The sequence below is a fragment of the Struthio camelus genome, chromosome 1 (assembly GCF_040807025.1).
Source record: "Struthio camelus isolate bStrCam1 chromosome 1, bStrCam1.hap1, whole genome shotgun sequence".
In the NCBI taxonomy this organism is placed as follows: Eukaryota; Metazoa; Chordata; class Aves; order Struthioniformes; family Struthionidae; genus Struthio; species Struthio camelus.
Genome location: NC_090942.1, coordinates 190,039,996 through 190,062,960, shown reverse-complemented (window position 1 = coordinate 190,062,960; position 22,965 = coordinate 190,039,996). Strand labels below are relative to the sequence as shown.

The window sequence follows — 22,965 nt, the reverse complement described above, 5'->3', positions numbered from 1 at the left end:
ATCCTGATGAAGCCAAAAGTGTAATGGATCCTGTGTTAAGAGTCTTCTGAGGAAGCTGACAGCACTGTCAGAAGAAATGAGATTACGTTGGAGGAGGGCACAAAATCTAGCCACAAGTTTTATTGATCTTTTTGCAGAGAAATATAACAACTTTAGTCATCTGAATGGTAAACACAAAGCAGACAGATACTTGTCAGGGCTCCTTTAAAAAAAAAAGTTAAACAACATAGAAAACGTAGACACATCATCTGTTCAAAGCAGTTACTTGTAATTAATCAGTGCTTTGAGTAGGAATTGTTCAGCTTAGTCATCCTTCACTGATTAGAAAAGCTATGTTAGTGAAATCTATTGACAAAAGCATGACTGAGCCCAAACTCCAAGACTGAGCTTTTGGCCAAGCAGATTAAGAAGGCCAAATTTCATTTCTCCAATGGTTCTGGTAACATAAAGGTGCCTGGCAATCATTGTTGCTGTCACTCCCAGTGTAAGGTCATTTTCTATTGCTAAAGCAACTTAAAGGGAACTGTTGCGTAAGTGAGGATTTTTTTGTTTTTCTCTTTGCTTTATGTCATGAGAGCACTGTTAAAATAATAAGAAGATATATCTTGAGGGAAGATTTATGGAGCTTCACATGGTCATATTGGCTTCCTATATCTAATAGAACAAAGGACCCAAAAGTTGCTCCGTATGATATAGTGCAAGCACAAGTTATTGTAATTTTAATGTAACACAGAACAAGAAACGTGTTCTCGACAAGTTATTTATATCTGTAATTTAAAACCTGTGCTTTGATTGTCCTAGATGATAGCAAGTTTTCAGAGGCCATCACAGTGCTGCTTACCTGGATCGAGCGAGGCGAGGTGAATCGTCGCTCTGCAAATCAATTTTATTCAATGGTGCAGTCAGCAAACAGCCACGTTCGCCGGCTCATGAACGAAAAGGCTGCTCATGAGCAAGAAATGGAGCAAGCCAAGGAGAGTTTTAAAAATGCCTTAACAGGGATCCTCACTCAATGTAAGTAACCCCTTTTTGTCCAGTGTCGTTGTAGTGCTGGTGGTGGTGGTGGTAGTAGTTTTTTTTTATCTTTTTTTTGTTTGTTTGGGGGTAAGTAGTTGCAATGCAGTCATATTCTACTTCATATCCTATTCCATACTCTATGGCAATTTGGAGGAACAAGGACCATTCCTAAGAGCTTATTTCTCAAGGTGAGCAAAGTTTCAGTAGTTCTTTTATTAATAGATGAAGACATGCTCTAGGCACATTGTCTACAGTTATGTAGACAAAACACTTCAGGAACAAATCAGACAGAAGCATCCCTGCTCTGAACAAAGGTCATGCTTTATGCAGAGGGAAGTGATTTGTAACCTGTGAGTTGTAGGCATAAGAATTCTAGTTAACTAGGCCAATTACAGACTAGAGGACAATCGGGATATATTTTTAGGCTAGGTTTGGGCCAAAGGAAGTAGGATTGAACAACTTTTAGGGATATAATCACAGCATACCGGGCCACCTCCACAGTAAAAGACTATGCTGTGCTGCTGCTGGCAGCAGGATTGCTTGGCTGATACAATGCCAGCATTAATTTGGCAGATAAACTGTCTTAAATATTTAGTGCTGGCAGCTATTTCCTTAGTACAGAAATATAATCAATGAAGTTACCTTAATGGGGTTCCCACATAAAACAGTAATCAGGATACTTGCCTAGAGGTCTTCTTCAAAAGAAGAGGATGAGATGAAAGCAGAAGAGAGGAGAGGAGAGGATGAGAGAAGAGAGAAGAGAAGAAGAGAAGGGAAGGCATTTCACTGTTGCAGGGTTTTAATATGTCCCTGCAATACCTTTGGGTTCATCTCCTTCGTCTAATCCACGTGGTAAAACAACCTCATGCTGCTCAAGCAAAAGGCCGTATAATCCTTCTAAAGATGGAGCCTGGAGTCAGCTCTAGTAGGCAAGTTAAAAACAAATAGCAAGACAATTCACCAGATGGACACAAAAACAGTTGTTGCACTGTAATTTCTGAATCACACCCCTAAGCTTTACACAAAAAAGCCTAAAGGCCTTCCTACAGTAATATTCTGGTACCTCAGGGGTCATCATTCAAAAGTTAGGGCTAAAAGACGTTTGGATGGACTTGCTCAAGCTTCCTGGGTTATTATCCCCTGTAAAGCTTTCTGCTTAGGTGGTGGGCACCTAAGCAGGAGCTTAGCACCTTTGAGCTAAGCACCTCAAAAGACCACTTCAGGTCTAGCACAACTATGCTTCTAATTTTAGTGCCTTTAAGTTTAGATACCTAAACTTAGGAAGAAAGAATCTGGTCCAAAGGCACTTGATTTCTGAGGACATCTGTTTGGTGAGAGAAATTTAAAGATCCACTAATATCCTTGGTAATTTGCCTAGGCAATGTTGTCCTCCGTCTCAGCAACTAAAAGGCAGTGTGAGGAGCAGAGATGCAGGCACCATACATGGCTGTGCTGTTCAATTCACACCAGGGCCTCTGTATTTTCATGTGCAACAGCCAGCTCTAGTATTCAGAAATGCCTTCTTTAGCTGCATTAAAAAATCCCCCATTGTCAGCAGGCTGAACCTTAGTTAAATCTGTCTAAATTAGCCTGTTTGTCACCAACTGTTGTGGAACGTCTGTCACTTGGAAATAGAAATCCCTGCAGTTTCAGGTGGAAACTTGCTGTTTGGCTATATGGTCTGTTTCTGTAATGTACTGAATGTTGAACTTACAAAAACAGAAATAGGTCTGGCTTCAAAACATGAGTCTCAGAGTGACATACTCACAGCAATGGCTGGGAAGGAGAGTGTTTCTGGTAGATCTGGTCTATGAGAACTAGGTCAGTGAAAAGACAGGCTCAGGGAAAAGTGTTAAACGCTGTGAATTTTATAAGAACAAGTTTTATGAGCATTCCAGATGCTCCACGTTGGTTATTTTATCAACATCATAAACATTGGCCATTATTAGCATTAATGTGTCTTATTAAAATTCTCTGCAAATTTGCCATGAACAGATGGATGATGTTTTGCTTTACACGTGTATATGCCTAAGATTACTAAACATGGAGACTCTGAAATGAGCTTTCACTTTTCAAGATTTTTCTTGTATTTAGGTTGATTTGAGGGATGTTTTTCATGCCTCCCTCTGCATTGCTTTCCCATACATCAACATGATTGGCTGTAACACATAGTGTGTTTTATGAAAATGGATCTGATAATACTTGATGTCCAAAATAGGTGTGTTGTCTATTAAGTTCTGCAGAGTAGTAGAAAACACTTTTACTCTTCTGCAGTAAGGATTTGAAAGTCCAGTGTAATGCTGCAGCTGTGTGGTCATTTGGCATAAATATTGCAGAATTTTTGAAACACTAAGTGGCATTCCTCTATCATGATCTAGATGTCTAAAATTTAAATGTCCCACTTTCAGGCGATCATCCTGGGCTTTCTTTACAATCAACAGAGGAAAAAAAAAGCATCTCCAGGGGATGAATCATCAGACCCACCTCTTCCAGTGAGATGAAATCTCTGCTGCCCGTAGAGGACTCTTAGGGGGCATAACTCTGAACCAGACCTCTAACTTTTGCATGTCTAGTTTGGAGCAGATTAATCCCACTTACTGTGTGGAGTCTTTCCGTATGCAGAAGGACATAGTTAGAGGGAAGAATCTGGCGTAAGTTAAAAATGACAGCTTTGTATCAAACAGTGAGTGTTATGGGAAATGAAGAAGAAATACGTTAAGAAAATGGGCTTGAAGTGCACTCACCTGGAACACATACACTTGCGTATGTGGGTCTCAGTATAAAATACTTTCTTATTAATAAGGATTAGTGTGGCCAGAACATCTCAGCTTACGGTCCAGCCACTAAAGAAGTACAGGTATCGAAATCCCTGCTACTAATTTCTGCCTGTAGGTATTTAGAAGATTACCAAGAGGATTACCCCTAAAAATTTGGGTCAAGCATTCAGTACGTGAGTTAATTACCTGACCAAGATACTAGTGACAGAATAATCAGCAAAATAAAAGTGTATTACAGCTGTCACACCACCAATGTACAGCACCTGATTTAAGTTCTACCGGGTGTCTGAGCCTTATGTTCTGTTGCTTCTTCAGTTATTTAAAGGATAAAAAGACAAAAATGTCAATTTCCTTCTTTTTATTGAATTGCATAGTTTTCCTAGATGTGAATCAGTGTTTGAAATGCAGATAGTTTTCCTAGATTTCTGGTAGTTCTGTCTTCGCAGTTTGATTTTTCTAAATTCTTCTGCTCTGCTTTCATAGCAGTTACATGTCACACTCCTTCCTGACTTTCCACGCATCTTTTTCTTTCCCTCCTGAAACACCTTTTCAGCCTAAGGCTTACTGATACTGATCCTCATGTTTAAAAAAATGGAAGCCCTAGAGACATTCATATTAGATTGGTTTTTAGACTGCAACCAAGTTGCACTTCTCTCCTCTGACTCTCTCCTCCTGGCACTGTACATTTCATCTACCTGTTACTGAGAGTTTGAACTATTTAAGGCAGTGTCCATTGACAACATTTTCAAAAGAGCCTATAGGTGAGTGAAGAGCCAAAATCCCACTAGAAATGAATTAGGTATCTGAAGGGTCAAATATACAAGGGGATGGAAATGCCCCAAAAGGCCAAAGATATATAGTGTAATTAACAGAAGTGCCTCATGATTGGGTACTTAGCAACTAATGATGCTCCCCTATTTGATCATATTTGTCAATCTTCATTACAGATGAATCTGCAAGGGATTCAGGCACCCAAGCCCCATCAGGGTCCATGAATCTGGCTTTCTTGTTCCTATGGGGGAACAGTGGGAGGGTAGTTTTTATGTAGTAGCCCTATGGCTAAATTGTGTCCCTGGTACATGGTAGCCTTCACTTTCACTTTCATTTCTCTATCCTCTAAAGAACTTCAGTGCCTGGTGGTCAGGACAGTTTTTTGAAAAGGGGAAATACACGTTTATTTCCCCTGAATTCCAGGGAAGGAAGTGAACCTAAGCCTCCCTCCTTCCCAAGAGTGATCTAAATGGTGAGCTCTGAAAAGCAGGACTGACCTCCCTTAGTGTGTTTGACAGAAAGCATTCATGCACCTGATCCAGAAAGATCCCAAGGGGATCCCTGCCACGCACAACATAGTACCTGAACTGAGGGAACAGCTACATTTATGGCACATCCCCAACCAGAGGATGTGTGTGCATAGTCTAGTTAAGCCTACAGGCACAGGCTAGTTAAGGCTGTGGCCTTTGTGCGTTGTCACATGTGAAACCCTTCCCCTGTATTTTGTAGGAAACCTGAGCTTCTAACCCATGACAGTTGATTATGGACAGTCACTGGAGCTTGCAACTTTTATTAAAGGCCTGAATGCCAAAGTACCAGTCCACAGGTATAGATAGACAAATGGTTCATCCTACAGAGTAATTTGGAATATAAGCTTACAGAGTCAGGTTCTCCACTATGACTAATCATGGATGTCTCCTCACTTCCTGGTGGACATGAGGTTGCTCAAAAGGGATCCCAGCGACTTTGGGATTCCTTGGAGTGATGGATTGTCCATTAACTTGCATCAGAAAGAAGCGGCATGCTACAAATTCTCATCCTACTTTGGCAAGTGGTAATTAACTCACTATGTAAATTTTGAAAACAGAGCTTAGACCCACTTACACATGTTTAAAGGTTATGACCCTGTATTTTATTTGCAATGACTAAGTAAAAAGCCTACTGTTGGCATTAGGCAAACAAGTGGTAATCCAGTGTAGCAATCCTCAGCACTCAAACTGGGCCAGTATACGCCAGTAGGCCATCCTGATATTTGCAGGAGAGAGCACAGATAGCTGCATACAGACACTTTTTATTTGTTTGTTTCAGATATTAAGTATTATAAAAAGGAAGAACAAGCTATTATAAAAATGAATACACTTTACCAATGGCAGCATGCAATCCTCACTAGAACTGCTGGAGTATTTGTACTGAAAACAGGTTTGGCCACTAGCTAAAAACAGAATATTGGTGTTTTTTTCTTGGCACAGTTCTAGTCTTGACTAGGAACTGAAGACTTGTAGTTTCAGCCTGCCTAGGTAGTTTTAAAATAGAAGGACCCGTAGCTGTTGGTAGGAGTGACTTGCCACTGAGAGAGCATCTGACTGAGTCTCTAGTTTTGCGTAGACAATAAGCTGCCAGCTGAGGGCAAGGGGCTGTGAATCTGGCATCTCCTGCTCTACACTGGTCCTAGGCAAAGAGGGAAACAGGGAAAGCATCCAGGGGTACTGGAGTATTGGGCATAAATCTAAAGCAAGGACACAGCATCATCAGTCAGAATTTTATGACAACTTTACACACAATGGCCTTGTGAAAATGGTTTGAAGAGCTGAGCTGCATGGTTCAGATTCAGAAGAGACCTAGTCATCTTGTAGATGTTCTTCCCATCTTGCTACTGAGAGAAACTAATTTTGACTCCACAGTTCAATATGCAAGGTTATGTCCTGCCAGTAAGCTTATTTGCTTTCTTATGCTCTTCTGTAGTATATACAGGTGTACAGAGAAGTAAAAACAAAAAGATATACTCATGGTTCAAGAAGTCCTGAAACCAAAGATTCCTCAAGTTGGGAGATTTTGCAAGAGGAATTTCATTATCTGCTTATCTTGTAGTCGTAACAATAGCTCTTCTATTCACCATTTGTGACGCAGAATGTGGGGCTAAATAAACCTTTGATCTGACTCTCTATGGCCATTTGTAAAGAGGAAATGAAGGCCTGGAGGCAAATCTCTGTTTTTCCCCCCTTGGAAAAGTCAGGATTGACCTCCCTTGAATTTTCCCTCCCTACTGAAGGTAGGGAGTACGTTAGCAGTACATTACAGTACTCTAACTTTTTAACAAATGGCTGGTAGATATCCAATATAAGTTCTCCTCCCTTCTCCCCAAGAAACATGAAGTTAAATAATTCTGAAAGGAAATGCACTGTAAGCAGTCTGAGCAAAAATCCTTTCTCTTCTGGATTGTTCATTTTCATTCTCTGGTCCCTCTGGATATAGTTTAATCTATTTTAACATTACCAGTGTCTTCATAGATTGAATCTGATTTTTTAATGTCCAAAAAGAAGAAAAAAACTTTAAAAACCCTTTCTGAGCTTTCTTCAAGGATTTGTTTTGTTTTTCTCGTTACAGGTTCACTTTAAAAGTCGCTCTGTTACTTTACAGAAGATGGAATTTATGTTGATATGATGGTGATTACTAAAATCACTTGCCATCTTATCTGGTTTTCTTTAAATTCCCTCCTGCAGTCCTTTTTCTAATAATCCTTCCACTTTTTAGTATTTTTTCTAAGTACTAAAAATGCAGCCAGTTTCGTTACAGATATTGTAAGCACACTAGCTAAAATTCTCTTAGCAGTCAGACTTTTCTATATGCATTCACACTTTCTGAGTATTCTTTCAATTGCTGTGCATTAATAACAACTTTTAAAAGGATTTTCCTTCTCTTAATTTTCCGGTCTTACAGTCTTTTTTTCTTTTGCCAGTGACTAATTCAAAAATAGGAGCTTACTATAGTGCAATTTTTAGGTCATCATTAAGCTCTTTGTGAAAGAGATTGAGTCATATAATGTGTTTTTACAGTGCTGCCCAGATCTCAGCTGGTGTCATAGAGTGCCACTATAATACAAATAAAAACATTAATCATTCAAGTCATTAGTCCCCACTATTAATTTCTACCTTGATGCATTTGTAAAAAAATTAAATACCAAATAACGTCCACAATCCATCCACTCTCTTTTGATTAGCTCATTTAGTCAGCAGGCTGTTTGCTTGCTTCTCTACTGGTAATTTGTCCAGTAAAGCTCAACTGGGTATCTCTATTCTTCCTTAGGTATCCACCCATTTTCTGTCTCATGTACACATGTTCTCAAAAGCATTTCTATCCAGGATGCTGCTGCAGTGCCGGAGAATAGAGATGAAAGACTCCATTTCTATTTTGTCTTGCATTCTTATAATTTATCCCCCTTTCTGGCAGTATAACCCTTTGTGGCTGCAACCTGTAGTGATTCAGATAGTGTCTTCCTTTGCATTTCATCTTCTTTAAATTTCTTTGTTCCTTCCATTGTCTGTAGCCTTCATTCCACCTAAAGCCAATAGGAAACTCAGTATTGATTTAAGCACATCCAGAATTTCAATGCCCTATTTCAATGCCCTTGCCCTGTTATTTTAAGGGCTTTTTCTTTTTTTTATGTAGGTCATTAAATAGGCATAGCGCTTTACAGCAAAATAAAAGCACTTGCCTCCTAAGAGACTTCAGCCTTGAGGCCCCATTTCAACAACTCATTCCACTTACCTGGATTCTGCAGGATCTCCTGGACAATGAACCAAGGTTCAAAGCAAAGAGGCACATGCCTCTCTGCTCAGGAGGAAGTCTGTACTCATTCTTAAGGGGCCTTGATGAGTGGGAATGGAGGTAAGAGCCTGATGCTTGGTACAGCTGGGCTCTAAATATTGTATAGAAATAAATGATAAGGGGTGAGAATAAAGCGTTGGAACAAGAAAGGAAAGATAGAGCCTTCACCCAAGAGCTTTTTCCAATTGGCTGTGCACTCATATCATGTGACCTGCACGTCTAAAACCGTTCAGGCTGCATATAAATGAATGAACTGGCCTTGCCAATATGAATATGAATAATGCTATGCAAACATGACTGGTTGAAGCGCTTACTCCCTTCAGTAGGCACTACTCATATTAGAGCCTCATGTCAAATCATTGGCTTTATCCCAGTTGGGGTAGTTCATACTGATAACAGAGATGTCACGGCAGCAAGAAAAGAGGGGAGTTTAAGAGAAGGACAGAGCATTTCAGAGGCAAAGATGGAGATATATAGCAAGAGGGAGCAAAAATACTGGAGTAAGATGAGAATGGAGGCAGTAAAGGCAGAGAAAAGGGGATGAGTTATAGTGTGCAAGGGAACATAAGGTATGGCAAAAAATGAAGAAGTGAATGTTCCCACATAAGATGTCCAAGACAAGAGTTTTTGTTTAGACTGCCGAAAGATGCTACAGCTCTTGAGGCCTCCTCTTCCACCTCTCTGTTCCTTTTCTTCAGCAAAAGAAACCATATTATGCCAGAAATAAATACAGCCTTCCTGATCTTCTAGGAACATCCTAAGCTGTGATATCCCTGGGCAATTATTACTTAGAGAGAGTCCCTTCACTTAATGGGACCTGCCAGAGTTCAGTCACATTTATGATGTTTCTTCAGTGCAGGGTTCCCTCAGGGGATCTTTTGGGATAGGCGTACATAAATAGTTGTTCCTACTCCTGCTACGTTTAAATCTGAAAACTGAAAAAAAAAAAAAAACGAAAAAATGTCCATCAAACCATACATAAATAACAATGATCAAGAACAGCTAATGAAATGCAGTACATTGGGGACAGCGTATAATCTAGTCAAGCTGATGAAGAAAGTCCTATTCACTTAATCTTTCTTTGAGTAAGTGGGTTGGGGCTTTTTTGGGTTTTTTTTGCTTCTTTGTTTTTTATTTTTTCCTCAGGACATGGCCCATAGAGTTTTTTCTGTAATAAAAGTTGGTGACATTAAAAGAGCAGGTACTGTACATTTGCACCTGCCCTACTGTATTGTGCTGGCCCGATGTCAGGTTCCTGTTTGTTGAGAAATGACATGGAGGTGAAGTGGTCTTGTTGAGTCCAAGTGATTTATCACATGGCACTGTGCCAGCACTTGCTGTTGCACCAAGCTGTCAGTTTCTTTGTTCTAAATTAAACCAGGTTTCACAATCTAAAAGAGTTTCAAAGCTTATTTTGTAGATGGGTTTTCTAGCAATCCCTTGCAGGGCACACTGTGCTCTATTTAATCAGAGTACATTATTTTATTTCAGAGTATAACAAGGCATGTTCTTCAATTTCTAGAACTGTTAATTATTGATACACATATCTCAGACAAGTAATTGTGCAGATTTCAGTGTAAATCCTGAAAATTGGAAGTTTTCAGTATCCCCATAGTACTGCTTTCACTCTTCATCATTGGGTTTGGCTGAAAAAGAAAACAGGAAACCAACAGCTGCTGACACTGAGGTTGAATTTCTTTACGAAGCAAGGGAGTACCATTTGTGCTGCGGGACAAATATTTTTGGTTTTGTCCTTCATTTATGTGAGAGAACCATCTTCTTGCGTCATGAAAAATAATTTCTTTTTGCAACACTCAGGCATAGACCACTGTGAGTTATTCAGCCTCTTAATAACCCACACAAGCACATTTGCTAGTAGCACTCTGAGTCAGACCGGAAAACGGAGAGGAACAGGGAGAGCAGGATATATCGAGGTAGCTTTTTTATTTCATCTAAAGTTATTAAGTATGTAATCTATATCTGAATCGGTAGCTAGATGTAATATTAAGTGCTTACAACTCCTATTTCCCAGAGCCATTAAAAAAAAAAATCCTAGTTGAGAGGCACATTAGCAGTTTTTTGCTGGAGAAGTACAGATGACCAGTTTGTCTTCAGAAAGCAAATAGGATGGCCACAGCAATCAAGCCAAGAGAGCACTGGGATGTAGGATGCTGCCATCAACCCAGACACACCTCCTCCTGGGCTCAAGCACTGCAGGCCTAGTCAAAGAGAAACGCAGAAATAATATAATTCAGGGAGAGGACGCTTAAGCTTGTTTCTCGTTCTTTCTAGTGTTCAGGTAAGTGACACAAGGTAGGTAAAATAGGGAGAACCTCCTTCTGGTAGTCCTTGTAATGGCTCTTTGCAATGCTGAGACCCATACCTAGGGGGGGAGCAGAAAAGGCTTGTTCTTTCTTTTTTTTTTCCTTTTACAAACCAAGTCTGCCAGTTTCTTTCGGTAGATGTGGCATTTTGCATAGCTAGCAAGATGTATGTCTCCATTACACAAATGCATAACTGCATTTACTTACATACCCCGCTGATGACCAGCCGTATATTTTACCTTAGGTCCTATAGCCTGCATTATCTGCAGTCTTCTCCAGGCTGATATTTTCAACTTTTATTGTTCCCTCCTCTGCCAGTCAGTGGTAGTCACATCTGTTTCTCCCTCTCTAGCATATGTATTGGGTAACAGGGAGGGGCTGCAGGCTTTCAGCTGTAAATCTCTGAAAAGCAAATATTCTTCTGAAAGTAAACAGTATCATAACCAAAAGGCTGGGGCTTTGACCAAGTTTAATTTAAAAATTATGCTTCTTTTGTTACTCTCCCATATCTCTAAAATTTCTGTTGTTGATGTCACATGTCACTAGCCTACGTGCAATTTTAGCCTTGGACTTAGTGCTAAGGTCTATTCAGTACACCACCAAATGCCTTTCAGGACTGGTGCCAGAAATATTCTTTTTTTTCTATTGAAAACTGACCTGGAGACTCTAATTCATTCACTTACAGCATCTAGCCTTGACTACTGCAATTTCTTGATTTGCTGGGCTGGAAGCCAAATCGATTGGCAGGCTCCAGCCTATTCAGAACTCAGCAGCTAGGCTTCTGACCCAAGCCATGCCAACTCTATAACCTCCCTGTGCTGGGAATCTATATCTGAAAAGCATGTTACACGTTTACTGTAACAGTTTCCTTTACACTGTAATTTTATGGGTGGAATTCGTCTTTTCTCCTGCACATCAACTGTCTCGCTCTTACAGAATTTTTCTGAGCTAAATTGCCAGATAGTCTCCTCTTCCACTTGCAATAATTTAATGTAAAGCCCTTTTCATCCTGTATCCCTAACTGGTAGAATTTAGAGTGAAATTTTGTATGAGATCTGATTACTTTATTTGCCAGTTAAGACCTCTGTTTTTGGTTTACCACTTGAGTTTTAGTTTCTATTTTATTTCTTGTTTGTTGTAAGGCGTTATAAAACATTTGGTTACTGATATTCTTTGTTATTGCATTAAATAAATTAAAAATCTGTGTTTATGCATGGCAGCTAATAACAGAATAAGCAAAGGAAAAAATGACTACTTCTTGTCTCCTTAACCCTAGGAAAGATTTCAGCCTTTGCTGGATCATGTAGTTAAAATAGCCTATTTGATGAATGTAACAGAGTGCAAAAATGTTCTCTCTTTACTTGTTAATCTGCAGATGAGTCTGTACTTTGGTTCCCATTTATTTATTTTCTTCTATGGTAGTATCTTTTCCAAATATCCTGTATCAAATTTATCTTGCCCAGATAATTATTATCAGATAATCTGGTTTTCCCTTTGACATAACTTTTATGCAATTCCTATGGGCATCATTTAAGGGATTTTTGTTGTTGTTGGTCCTAGTTTGTCTGGCTGTTTTTACACTTACATCTGATAACAATACATAGTAGCATGGTTTATGGCAACAAAAAAATGAGGTTTAAGCTTCTAATCTAATATGCCTACTATGAGCTTGCACCTGTAATAACGTATTTTGCAGTTACACTGCAGTTTTTAAACATTAGCTGACACTTGCATATTACTCTAGGTTTAGTTGGGGGGGGGTTAGTTATTTATAACTCAGAGGAAAAACAATAAAATAATAATCCTTTATCTGAAATATTCCACATAAATTACCAGTTGTAGAATAAGTCGTTAAGAAAGATGCAATCAATTACACTCTCTGAATTATATTGACGTAAACCCTTCGAGAACAATGTGTTTTTTTACAACCTAATTTAGCAAGGAAGCAGCTTTGCATATGGTCAATGAAAATTTGATATAGCATAGTACTTACCAGCAGATGTTTGTCAATGAATATTTCATGTTACTTAATAATACTACTCACCAGTCACAGTTGACAGCACAGTGCATCCTAGAGCTTGAGCTGACTTAGAGAGATAGGTATGACCTATTCTTTCGTTTTGGAAATTTCCTTCTAAAGGTCAGGAACTAGTCTGAAAGTCATGACCAGCAGCTAGACAGGGAAAGACTGTTTCACTCAAATTCTGCAGAGATCAGACCAAAATCTGGGTCTTCTCTTTGGTCAAATCTTACCCAGACCTGGAGGAAAAAAGGTAAATTGGGGAGTTTCACAGCTGATATAAACTTTCATGGCTTCCCCTCAGGGATGAATCTGTCATCATTATGGGCTATGTGCTGTTGGATCACTTACTTACCCATGCAAATGTGATCCTGATCAGAGGTCGGTATGTTACGTCCTGTCTACCAGTTGGCCAGAGCACCGGAGTTTATGCCAGGTTTAGGCTTTTATGTTGGCTGTGGGAGAACAGAAAACTCTTGATGCAGCATGAATTAATCTATGAACAAATCTAAACAGATAGAATGGGTTTATATTAGATTGGCACCTGGTAACACAAGAATACAGGATTTTGATGCAATACAAGGAGAGGCAAAGCCGCTTTCCTGTACCACCACATCATGGTCTTGACTGCTTTTTAGTTGTAATGCTTGGAGGCCTTTTAGCTTGCGTATTACCTAGCTGGTGTTTGTTACATTTCATAACCTAAAATGTTATGTATATTTAAATTACTGCATATGCTTTCTTTACATATGGAGTAGTGGAACATTAGTTTTTGACATGTGCCAAAAATTTGCTCTTGAGGCCCCAAGAGATCCATGCTCAGAGTCTTCATTTAGGTGAGTAATGTCAGGAGGACTTTTGTGAGATTGAGGACTCTTAGCTTAGCTCAGCATATGATTTTTCTTTCACCTCCACCGCCTACATCCCAGTGAAATAAACTGAACGCAGTAGTCCCTGATAGATGAGAGAATCGAAAGGAAAACTTGATGCAACTCTAAATGTAAAGAACTTTCTACATGATAGGTATTGTTAATTGTAATATGAGTTATGATGGGCGTTTAATATTGTCTCCTGAACTTCCCTTTTCTGTTATCCTTTGCTGTCCATTGGATAATGTTTCTTAAAATTGCTTGATTTTTAGCATATAGTACTCATAGCATCCTACCTACCTTCTTTAGTTTTTTTAAAAAAACCTCAGGGATAGGTAAGTGAAGGAGACCCTTTTCCTACTCTTCTCTTTCTGTACTGCAGTGATGCAAGAAGATCCTTTGACATCTTCCAGTCAGGAGATTTTCTGAAATGATCACATAATGACTTCTGATAAATTTTAGCACCTATTCACAGAATGGAAGTTAAACACTTTAAGGTTCAAAAGGTTTTTTTTCAAAATTCGGATGATCTCATTAATACCCATTAGTGGAAAATGGCAAATCGTCTCTTTCTCATATTTTTGTGAATCTTTTCTACTTGAATTTCCACTTCCAAACTAAAAACAGATTGTTAATTAAGCAAGATTTTCTGAGCACCTGGGTCACTGACACAATGATAGTAATTAAATTCTAGCCTCAATTTCTATACACATAATAATAGAGTGCTTTTGCATTTTCATTCTTTTCAAATTAATTGAATAAATATATACAGCATAATTTAATCCTTGATATAGCCACCCTTCACTCCAAGCAAGTGTTAATATGTGGAAGTTATCACATCTATTAACACTTGAATGGATCAGGAATAGATCAGATCATCCCAGTAGTTTTGAGGGAACTTCTTTAGATTAAACAACATTTAGAGTTTAATTTAAAAATAAGATATTTATTTTTATGGCTTTAGAAGTTAATTAACCAGCCCTAATGGTTGCAAAGATATTCTTCCATATGTGATTCAAAATCTTATAGCCTTCCTGACTCTGAAAGCAGCTTGGAACAGTGGTAGACAGAGGAAAAAAAAAGAAATGTGCTCCTATTCAGCTGAGTGAGGTTAGCTTTCAGATCAAGAGATGGAAGACTTACTAGGTCATCTAGCCCATTTTAGAAGGAGATAGATTGTTATATATAATAAGATCCTCTGCATCTGTAACTAGCAGAGAGAAGGAGAGCAGTCATCGAGCGACTCACCAAATGCTGCATAACAGCACTTCTGCCACCTCGTCTTCAGTGAGAGAACAGGGAAGGAATTGCTGCAAGGTACAGAATGTTTTTGCAATCCAGGAACCTGAAGAGATCAAAAACTAAGAACCTGGTAGTACACTCAAAGGTTTTTTTCAGCTTGAATTCATAGGCTGGCATAGCTGCTCGCTCAAGAGCACAGTCCATGCCATTTGTAGAAAATTTGGATATCTTGGTGGTCTTGCACTTAACTATTCAGTGATCAAGACCACTTACATCTTGACCAAATCATGTTTCAGCAGGTCAGTGTCGTGAAAGGACAGCATTGCTTGTAACTGATGTGAAGAGAAAGAAAAGAGGGCTGGGAGAAAATGTTCTGCTTTAGGATAAACAAAAATTTAAGGAGTTCAGTTGTCCTAGTGTAATAACAAGGTCTGGCTTCAGAATTAATTAATTAGAGTTGAATGAGGGAACCCTATTTCACATCTCCTCTTCGTCCTATACACACTAAAATGCAGGTGTTTATATACATAAACATACATAGGCCAGGGACACAGGACAGACTGACCTACCACAGGTGAACCTCAGAGCAGCAGCAACAGCAGTTTCAGGATGCAGCATTTAAATATAATTTAACCCTTCCTGTCTGCTAGAAAATTCACATTGTCAGATACTGATCCTTCAAAACAGAGCTCGTTTGTCCTCCATACTTTCATTTTTACAGCCCTGTCATTTATACGCAGCTGCCGCCAGGAAACATAGGTCAGGTTTATGCCTTGAGCATCGTCTCTCTACTCGCATGCTTATAGCCACACACAGAGGCAGATGGGCGCATAAAGTTATAGTAGACCTCACTGAGAAGCCGCGGCATGCATGTTCTTTGGTATACAGTTATACGTTGTGTAGACTAAAGTTGTGGAGACAGACTTGAAGGGAGACATCTCCAACATTGATAAAATGTAAGTACGAAAGACACATCATTGGATGGATATTGATGATGTTATTTCAGTAATGACATCATCCATAGACTCCTAGTGTCTTTGCTTTGCTTCTCTATAGTGATCACAACATAAATTGCTTGTCTTGTTTGACTTCCTTGTTCACCAAAGTTGAGCAGATTGTGGCCGTTTTCAACGCTTCTACCAGACAAAAAGCTTGGGACCATTTCTCGAAAGCTCAGCGAAAGAACATAGACATTTGGCGAAAGCACTCTGAGGTTGGTGATTTTATTATTACCTTCTATCCATCATCTCACAGCTGGACTGACACAGACTGAGTGTGGTTGTAGCTGGACATAGTGCATTCAGCAATATTTATGGCCACAGTTTTAGCTGTTAATCAACTAGCCATTATACAATCTCATCTGCCTTATGAATTGCTCCCATTGCTCTCATTACAATAATAGTCATTAAATAACGCTAAGATAGGGAGCAATGTGTTTTTATTTTCAATGCAAGAATTGAGAAAACTTTGGAGGAATATTTTACTATCTAAGATAATGAACTGAAGTGATGAAATTAGTTACAATATTTTAAACTAAGGATAGAATTAAGTTTTCAAATATGAAAAATAAGTTTTTAGGAGTCATCGTGATCTGGTTTTAAAAAGTAGTATTCTGTAGAAACAGATTTTTTTTCTGGTTGTACCATTATATGGTCATTATAAGATGACTTTGCTTGAAAATAAAATAGATATTTCTTTCATAAAATAATGAATTACGCATAGTCAGTCCAGAATTATGATGTACTCCTTCCCACTTGTTTTATGCCCTTCTTTAAAAAGCAGTTCAATCACTTATATGGATTCTCAGTATATTACTTACAAACAAAACGGTATAAATGCAATCATAATACAACATAAAATTAGCAATGTGGGTTCATGCATGTGTGATTGTCATAAGCATGAGCAGAGGAAATGTTTTTCTACATCTGCTTGCTGTGAGTGGCAGCAAAGGAAGCGATAGTCCCCATCTTGTGTTTTGGTCATCCAGCTTTCGTTTTTAATTCAGTATTTACGCTATGAGCCTGTATTTTAAAAAGTAAGTACCACTGTCTTTGTTTTCTTTCTTTCTTCTTCCTTTTTTTTTTAATATGGGCAATTTACATACACCTGGCTTACCTTCAGGTAGTACAATATGTTGCTTTTTAGTATCACAGTCCTCTAAATGATTTTGCTCTGTCTCAGAATAAAAACTTTAGAAGGTAAGGTGCACTTATTTAATTATTTTGTAGTACACTTGTAAAATAAGTGTTGTACACTTAGTTTGAGAAAAACTAAAGTGCTGTGATATAAATCATTTGGATAACATTTTAAGTGCCCATTAACTAGTGCTAAATTACAGTTGAATACCAATGGCACTAAATGTGACATCCACATGAATACCAAATGAATTCTTTATTATCAGTGCTATTATGGCGAATACCAAATGACTTCACAATAATGGGACACTTAAAATAAAATGTTAGCATAATTTATTGGTACAAACTGTACTTTGCATTTTGTTCACAAATATTTCAAATAAGGAGTGGATAAAGTGTTTAACTGAAAGCTGGGAAGTTGGGGTTGCTATTTATCTTATCTTTTAGAGAGGTAAGAAAATGTGACTTGCTAGTAGTTTATTTCAATTATATTAGGACCATTCCTTCTTAAACTAATTTTTTTGTGAAGGGATATGGGGTATCACTCATTTACTTGCTTCTAAATCTTTAATAAAGGGAAATGTGTAAGAGCTGGACTTTCCAGAAATGTTAATTCACTACTTGCTCTTTCCAACATTATTGCTTTTTGTTTTTCTATGAAAAGGACACTAAAAACAGTTCATAAAAATATGAAACCTCTAGCTGAATATTTCAGAAATGCCTGTTTGCCAGATGTGAAATATGATGGATAGGTACCAAACAGCATCTTGGATTTAAATCATATTGTCTAACCATGGCATCACCCAGTCACCTTCCCTTCCCACTTTAAAAAGCTTTGCTAGAAACCCGAACACAAAGCAAGCCCTCATAGACAAAGTGGTTCCTCATGAAAGATTATTGGCTTTGCTGATAATGTAGAAATTGATGCATCAAAGACATTTATCTGCTAAAAAGGGAATAAATGTAAGTGGATGTCTGCTCATGTATGCAGTCTGCATTTCCCAGGAAAAAGTGAAAGTGGCCTTTTACAATGAGAAATTAAGAAGTGATTTGCTGGCTTCTTCCAGAGATGTCTCTTATTGCTTGAGACGCTGGTTGATAATTTACCATTTCAATCATTTTTTTAATTTGAAATTATTCTCGTGTAAAACGCCCAGTAATTAGCCTCCTTGCCTTTGCTGTGATAAGCAGATACATACACGTTTATTAGAGTATTTGAAATCTGATGAACCGAGGGTACAGCTCAAGGGAAACACCCTCCCTTTTTTTCCGCAGTCCCTCTCTGACAGTTTATTGTTAATTGCATGGAGCAATAGTTGGACTCCTCAATACCATTTCCGCCTTCCATGCAACTCTTCCTTGTTTCAAAGATTGCAAACCACCTCTTTGGGAATTAGGCTCTTTGTCGACAGAAAAATTAGCTGTCTGCAGACTCAAAAGGCTTACACTAATCATGGTGCAGCATCCCCATGTTACACCTGACAGGATTATTAGGACAAAATAGAATTCTCTCAATCTTCTCAGTGCTGCCATTAAAAAGCCAGCCATTGCACCAGCCTCAGCCTTTTTTTACCTAGAACAAAGACTGCCTAGACTCCCACAAAGCCCACAGGCCTGCAGACCATTTACCTAGTTACATATGTACAGGCTTCCTGCCTGTCCGCCCTTGCAGTGCTCTCTGAGAAACTGGGCTGCTATTTGTTTCAGATCACGATGCAGACGTTTTCCGGACAGTGTTATTGGGCTGAGTCTTTTAGATCTGAGGAAATCTGGGAATAGGAAGAGAGGATGAGACTCTTTTTGCCTAACGTTAGGCACCTAAAATATGGAGTGCTGCAGCACAGCTAGCTGCTTTAGACTCCCTTTGTAGTCAGTGGAGAGAAGTAGGCACTTTTAAGGCACAGTTAATCTGACTTAGTTTGGATTTCTACACTGTGGATGTGAATCATACTAAAGTGCTTGTTTCTTTACATTTCTACAAAGGGTGTGCAGGTGAACTAGCTTTTGTGACGATACCTACATTTGGCCAGATGAATCCTACCCCAAGTGACAGAGAGAAGCTGGAATTCTTACACCTTAAGCAGACTGACAATCTCTTTATCAATCTACTTTATACACAATTTTAACCACTATCCCTGCTGTTATGATGTTCTTCTATGTTCAGAACTAAAAATCATTTGACATGGAGACTTGCATTACCTCTTGTTTTGCCTGAGTGTTGCCTTTGATAAATTCAACTCTTTTACGTGAAGAATTCTATTTATTTCCTTCAACTTGAACCCCGTTCAAACTCTGATGAGTGTTTCGTTGAGCTTGCCCAGCACTACTGTTAATATCAACAGATTTGTATACAGATATGTATGATTACAATGATAAATGATCTAGAATTAAAAATCAGAGAAGTTTTAGAAACAGTTACTAAAAATAAAGCAATTACTTTACGGAAGTCAATACTGACAAAAGGTCATTTTGGGTTTTAGGAGCTCCGAAATGCTCACAGTGAACAGCTCATGGGAATCCGCCGGGAAGAGGAGATGGAAATGTCTGATGATGACAGTGGTGACAACCCCACTAAAAAGCTGAGAGTAGATGATTCAGGTAAGGTAAAATCCCTCTACAGTGTCCTCAAAGATGTGTAACGGCTTTTTCTCTTTTTAAAGCAAACAAAAGCATATATATGAGAGGAGCGACATATTAATAAAGATGTTTATATAAGACTAACCTATTGTAAACCTTCATAAAACAGTTATTTGAATGAGGCAAGCTGTCTCTAGGAGGTTTCTCTTACCTGCTAAGGTGTGTAATGATGAATACTGTCCAGTTCTGCCCATGGCTGGATGCATCATGGTTTTTTATCACTATCTCTGCTATCTCTACTCTGCTATAGTATTTCATTCTATGGTTATAACAATGTCCTATTACGAGGCCAGTTGAAGTTTGCTTTTGATCAGTATTGTCTAAGCCTTACCTTTCTGTTCAGCAAATATATTATAGTGTATAATCTCACTGAGAAATATGTGCTACCATTTTAACTGTGTGCTTTGTGGAATTAACTTTTAAGGATATATATTTCACAATAAAGTACTGCATACTGTGTTAATTTGATGCTCATTAAATGACTGTCATGAAAGAAGGAACAAAGTTGCTTGTTATATCTGGAAAGAAAAGTAACTGTCTTCCACAAATATTCTGCTATCCAGCCAGGATGGACACTCCAGGAGATGGCTCACAAGCTGCCTGAATTACTGATTGGTAACATGATCTGGATCCCTTTCTTGATTTCTTAACGTTGGTTAATAAATTTGTGGGTAGCTAAGAAGGGTTTACCTGTTTAGACACTCACCTTCAGAAAGAAAGCTTACAGCAGCTAAAGCTAAAGCATGAGTGTGGACTGCCAGCCACCAGGGAGCTTTACATATGGTAACGATGGAGAAGGTGATATGGAAGGAGACTGAGAGTTGATGATGAGGACAGTTTTGATCTAGGCTCTTGCATACCAGCCCCGTATTAGGAAAGGACTGAGTTTCATCCATACTGAATACATCCAGGTATAGTATGCTTGCAAGAAAGTGCAGTAGATTCACGCCCACATGGAGAGGGCTCTTTGGCTCCTCCTGTGACAAGATGCTGTGTGAGGTTGAATGTTTCTAGAAATAAAGACCAGAGGAAAGAGTATCATTCCAGTAAGAAATTTTTAGTAGGACATTTCTTATGAGGGGAGAATTAATGTTTTTCCTGAAAGTAAAATGCAACAATAGAACCTGTAAAGGGCAGCTTTAATTTTTGCTTGGCTAATTGGGTGGGCTTGAATTTTCTAGACATCATTAGCTGAATGCTTGGAACTAAGACAGTGAGTTTCTGCAGGCAAAGCATTCCTAGCAGCCACAGACTTTTATGAATGTCTAATCATTTTGCCTTGGCTATGTCCCGTGTTATGGAGGGAAGTCACTAGAATTAACAGTAGGAAGGTAGAGCCAGAAATACCCACAGCCTGCACTCCACAAAAGGAGTAATGATGTTTTGAGCAGTCTTATTTACCAATTCAGCTAGGTTTAACAAAATCACACTTAGGATTGAGATATGCAGATCATTCATTTTGCCTTAAATTAGTAATATTACAAGTAGGAAAACATGCTTAGGTTTCTTTCCTAAAAAGGGGACATTTCTGTCAGATGTTCTGGTATCTGAGATTTCTACAGCTTTCCATCCCAAACTACTTCCTTAGTTGCATTGTTATATATATTAACATGGACACTTGAGTCCCCTCAGTATTAACAGCACCAAGCCCGATACTGTATAGCACACTAAGGCAAAATTTAGTAGTGTGAATCCACTTGAGTACTTGTCCAGATTCATCATCCTCTTGATCTCAGTGAAGCTAACTCAGCCTGCCGTATAGGTAGAGTCACCCAATTATAAAATTATTTTTTATCATTTTCTTCTTCCAACGTTACACTCTCAACTAAAACATGTGAATTTGATTCTTCTGCCATTGACAGTAGACGGAACTCGGAGATATTTCAGTTAAACCCAAGGAGTAATTGGGTATAAAACATGGGTAAGTGAAAAGAAAATGAGTGAGTGTCATTTCCATTTTTCATTTTTTGGAACAAAACAGTGATTCTTCCTTTTCTTGTTTTAACATTTCTTTAATTATTATTTCTATTGGGCCTATTTTCTTTTCCCTTTTTTTTTATTTCATTCCTGAACCATCTCTTTATCCCACTAGATTAGATTAGTTCATACTGAAACAAAGAGGGCAGATCCCAGCCCCATCATTTCACAACACAATGAAACACACCTAAGTCCAAAAGCTGTGCAGGGACCTTGGTGTCTGAGTGATGATCCAGAGTTGCTGGACTTCAGTTTTCAGCGAAACGTAATAGTGAACTGAGGCCCTTGTCCACGGTGAATCTTGGGCATTTGGGTTAGATAATGAAAAAGCTATTAGCAAGAAAGGTTTGCATTTTGTCTTCAGTCATTGAAGACTTTGTCGCATACTAGAAATCTACTAATAGTTGTTTGTTTGGTAGGATTCAGGCTTGTTACTTGCGGCTATACAGAACAGCTCAAGAGGGACTCATTGCAAACTGTGTCACACCGTTCTAGACTCAAAGCTCTTCTTTGAGCCATTTGCTTTTCTCCTAGTGGTTATGAACCTAATTTATTCATATCAGTGTTTTAGTGGCAGAACTGGGATGATAATTGGGATCTTCAGCCTCTTGGGCCTGTCCCCCATCTCCTAGACATGCCTTTCAACCTCTAGTCCATGTTGCAGTGCTGGGGCACTGCCTTCTGGGCAAAGACCACCTGTTCCTCCAGGTGTTTTACTTACAGGTCATTCTCCTAAGGGCATGAGGTATTAGTAACCTACTCTCAGTCATGTGCAAGCTGAATATTCATGGAAAAGAAAGACATTAGTAGATGATTGTTCTGTGGAGGGCAATTCTGAATTGCTTCCAGGGCCCCCTGAACACCCCACTGGGGAAACCAATAAATGGGCTGAACTAGCATGCATGACTTGTTTGTAGCAATTCCTCCTCGTTTCACAGACTGAAGGTCATTTGTGTGAGGAGGAAAGCTGGCAAAAGGCTGTACTAAGACAGTGAATCTGACCTGTGGGCACAGCTATTCCTTTAGAATGATTTTTTTTTCCAAAACTCAGCCTTTAAACAGTGATTTCTCTGCATTGTGGATTTTGGAGTTTGAAAGGGACAAGGGGATTGCCGAAATAAAGCCAGAAAAAAATTACTAAGAAAAAAATAATAATGATGATTGGCAACTCAGTTAATACGTTTGAAAGTCAAGGTGCAGCTACTGAAGCATTAGCTCAGAGGAAAAAATGACATTCTGCACTGGAGTCTAGAGAATATAGGACAATTTGTAGAATGATCAGGATTTATGGATGCTTCATCTTCCACCTGCTGGCACTGGGAGTAAGGATCCACAAGTAAGAGTCTCCAAAGTAATTTTAAGAATTAGTGA

General features: G+C 38.7%; 1 protein-coding gene across 13 annotated transcripts in view; it reads left to right on the top strand.

The window, feature by feature from the left end:
- ENOX1 (ecto-NOX disulfide-thiol exchanger 1) overlaps positions 1-22,965 on the top strand; it is a 374,358-nt gene that overhangs the window by 286,567 nt on the left and 64,826 nt on the right. For all 13 annotated transcript variants that reach the window (XM_068929740.1, XM_068929749.1, XM_068929750.1 and 10 more), the window contains 3 exons: positions 802-1,014; positions 15,952-16,058; positions 19,461-19,578. In XM_068929740.1, the coding sequence (XP_068785841.1) occupies positions 802-1,014; positions 15,952-16,058; positions 19,461-19,578 (438 nt within the window). The remainder of the gene's footprint in view (positions 1-801; positions 1,015-15,951; positions 16,059-19,460; positions 19,579-22,965) is intronic.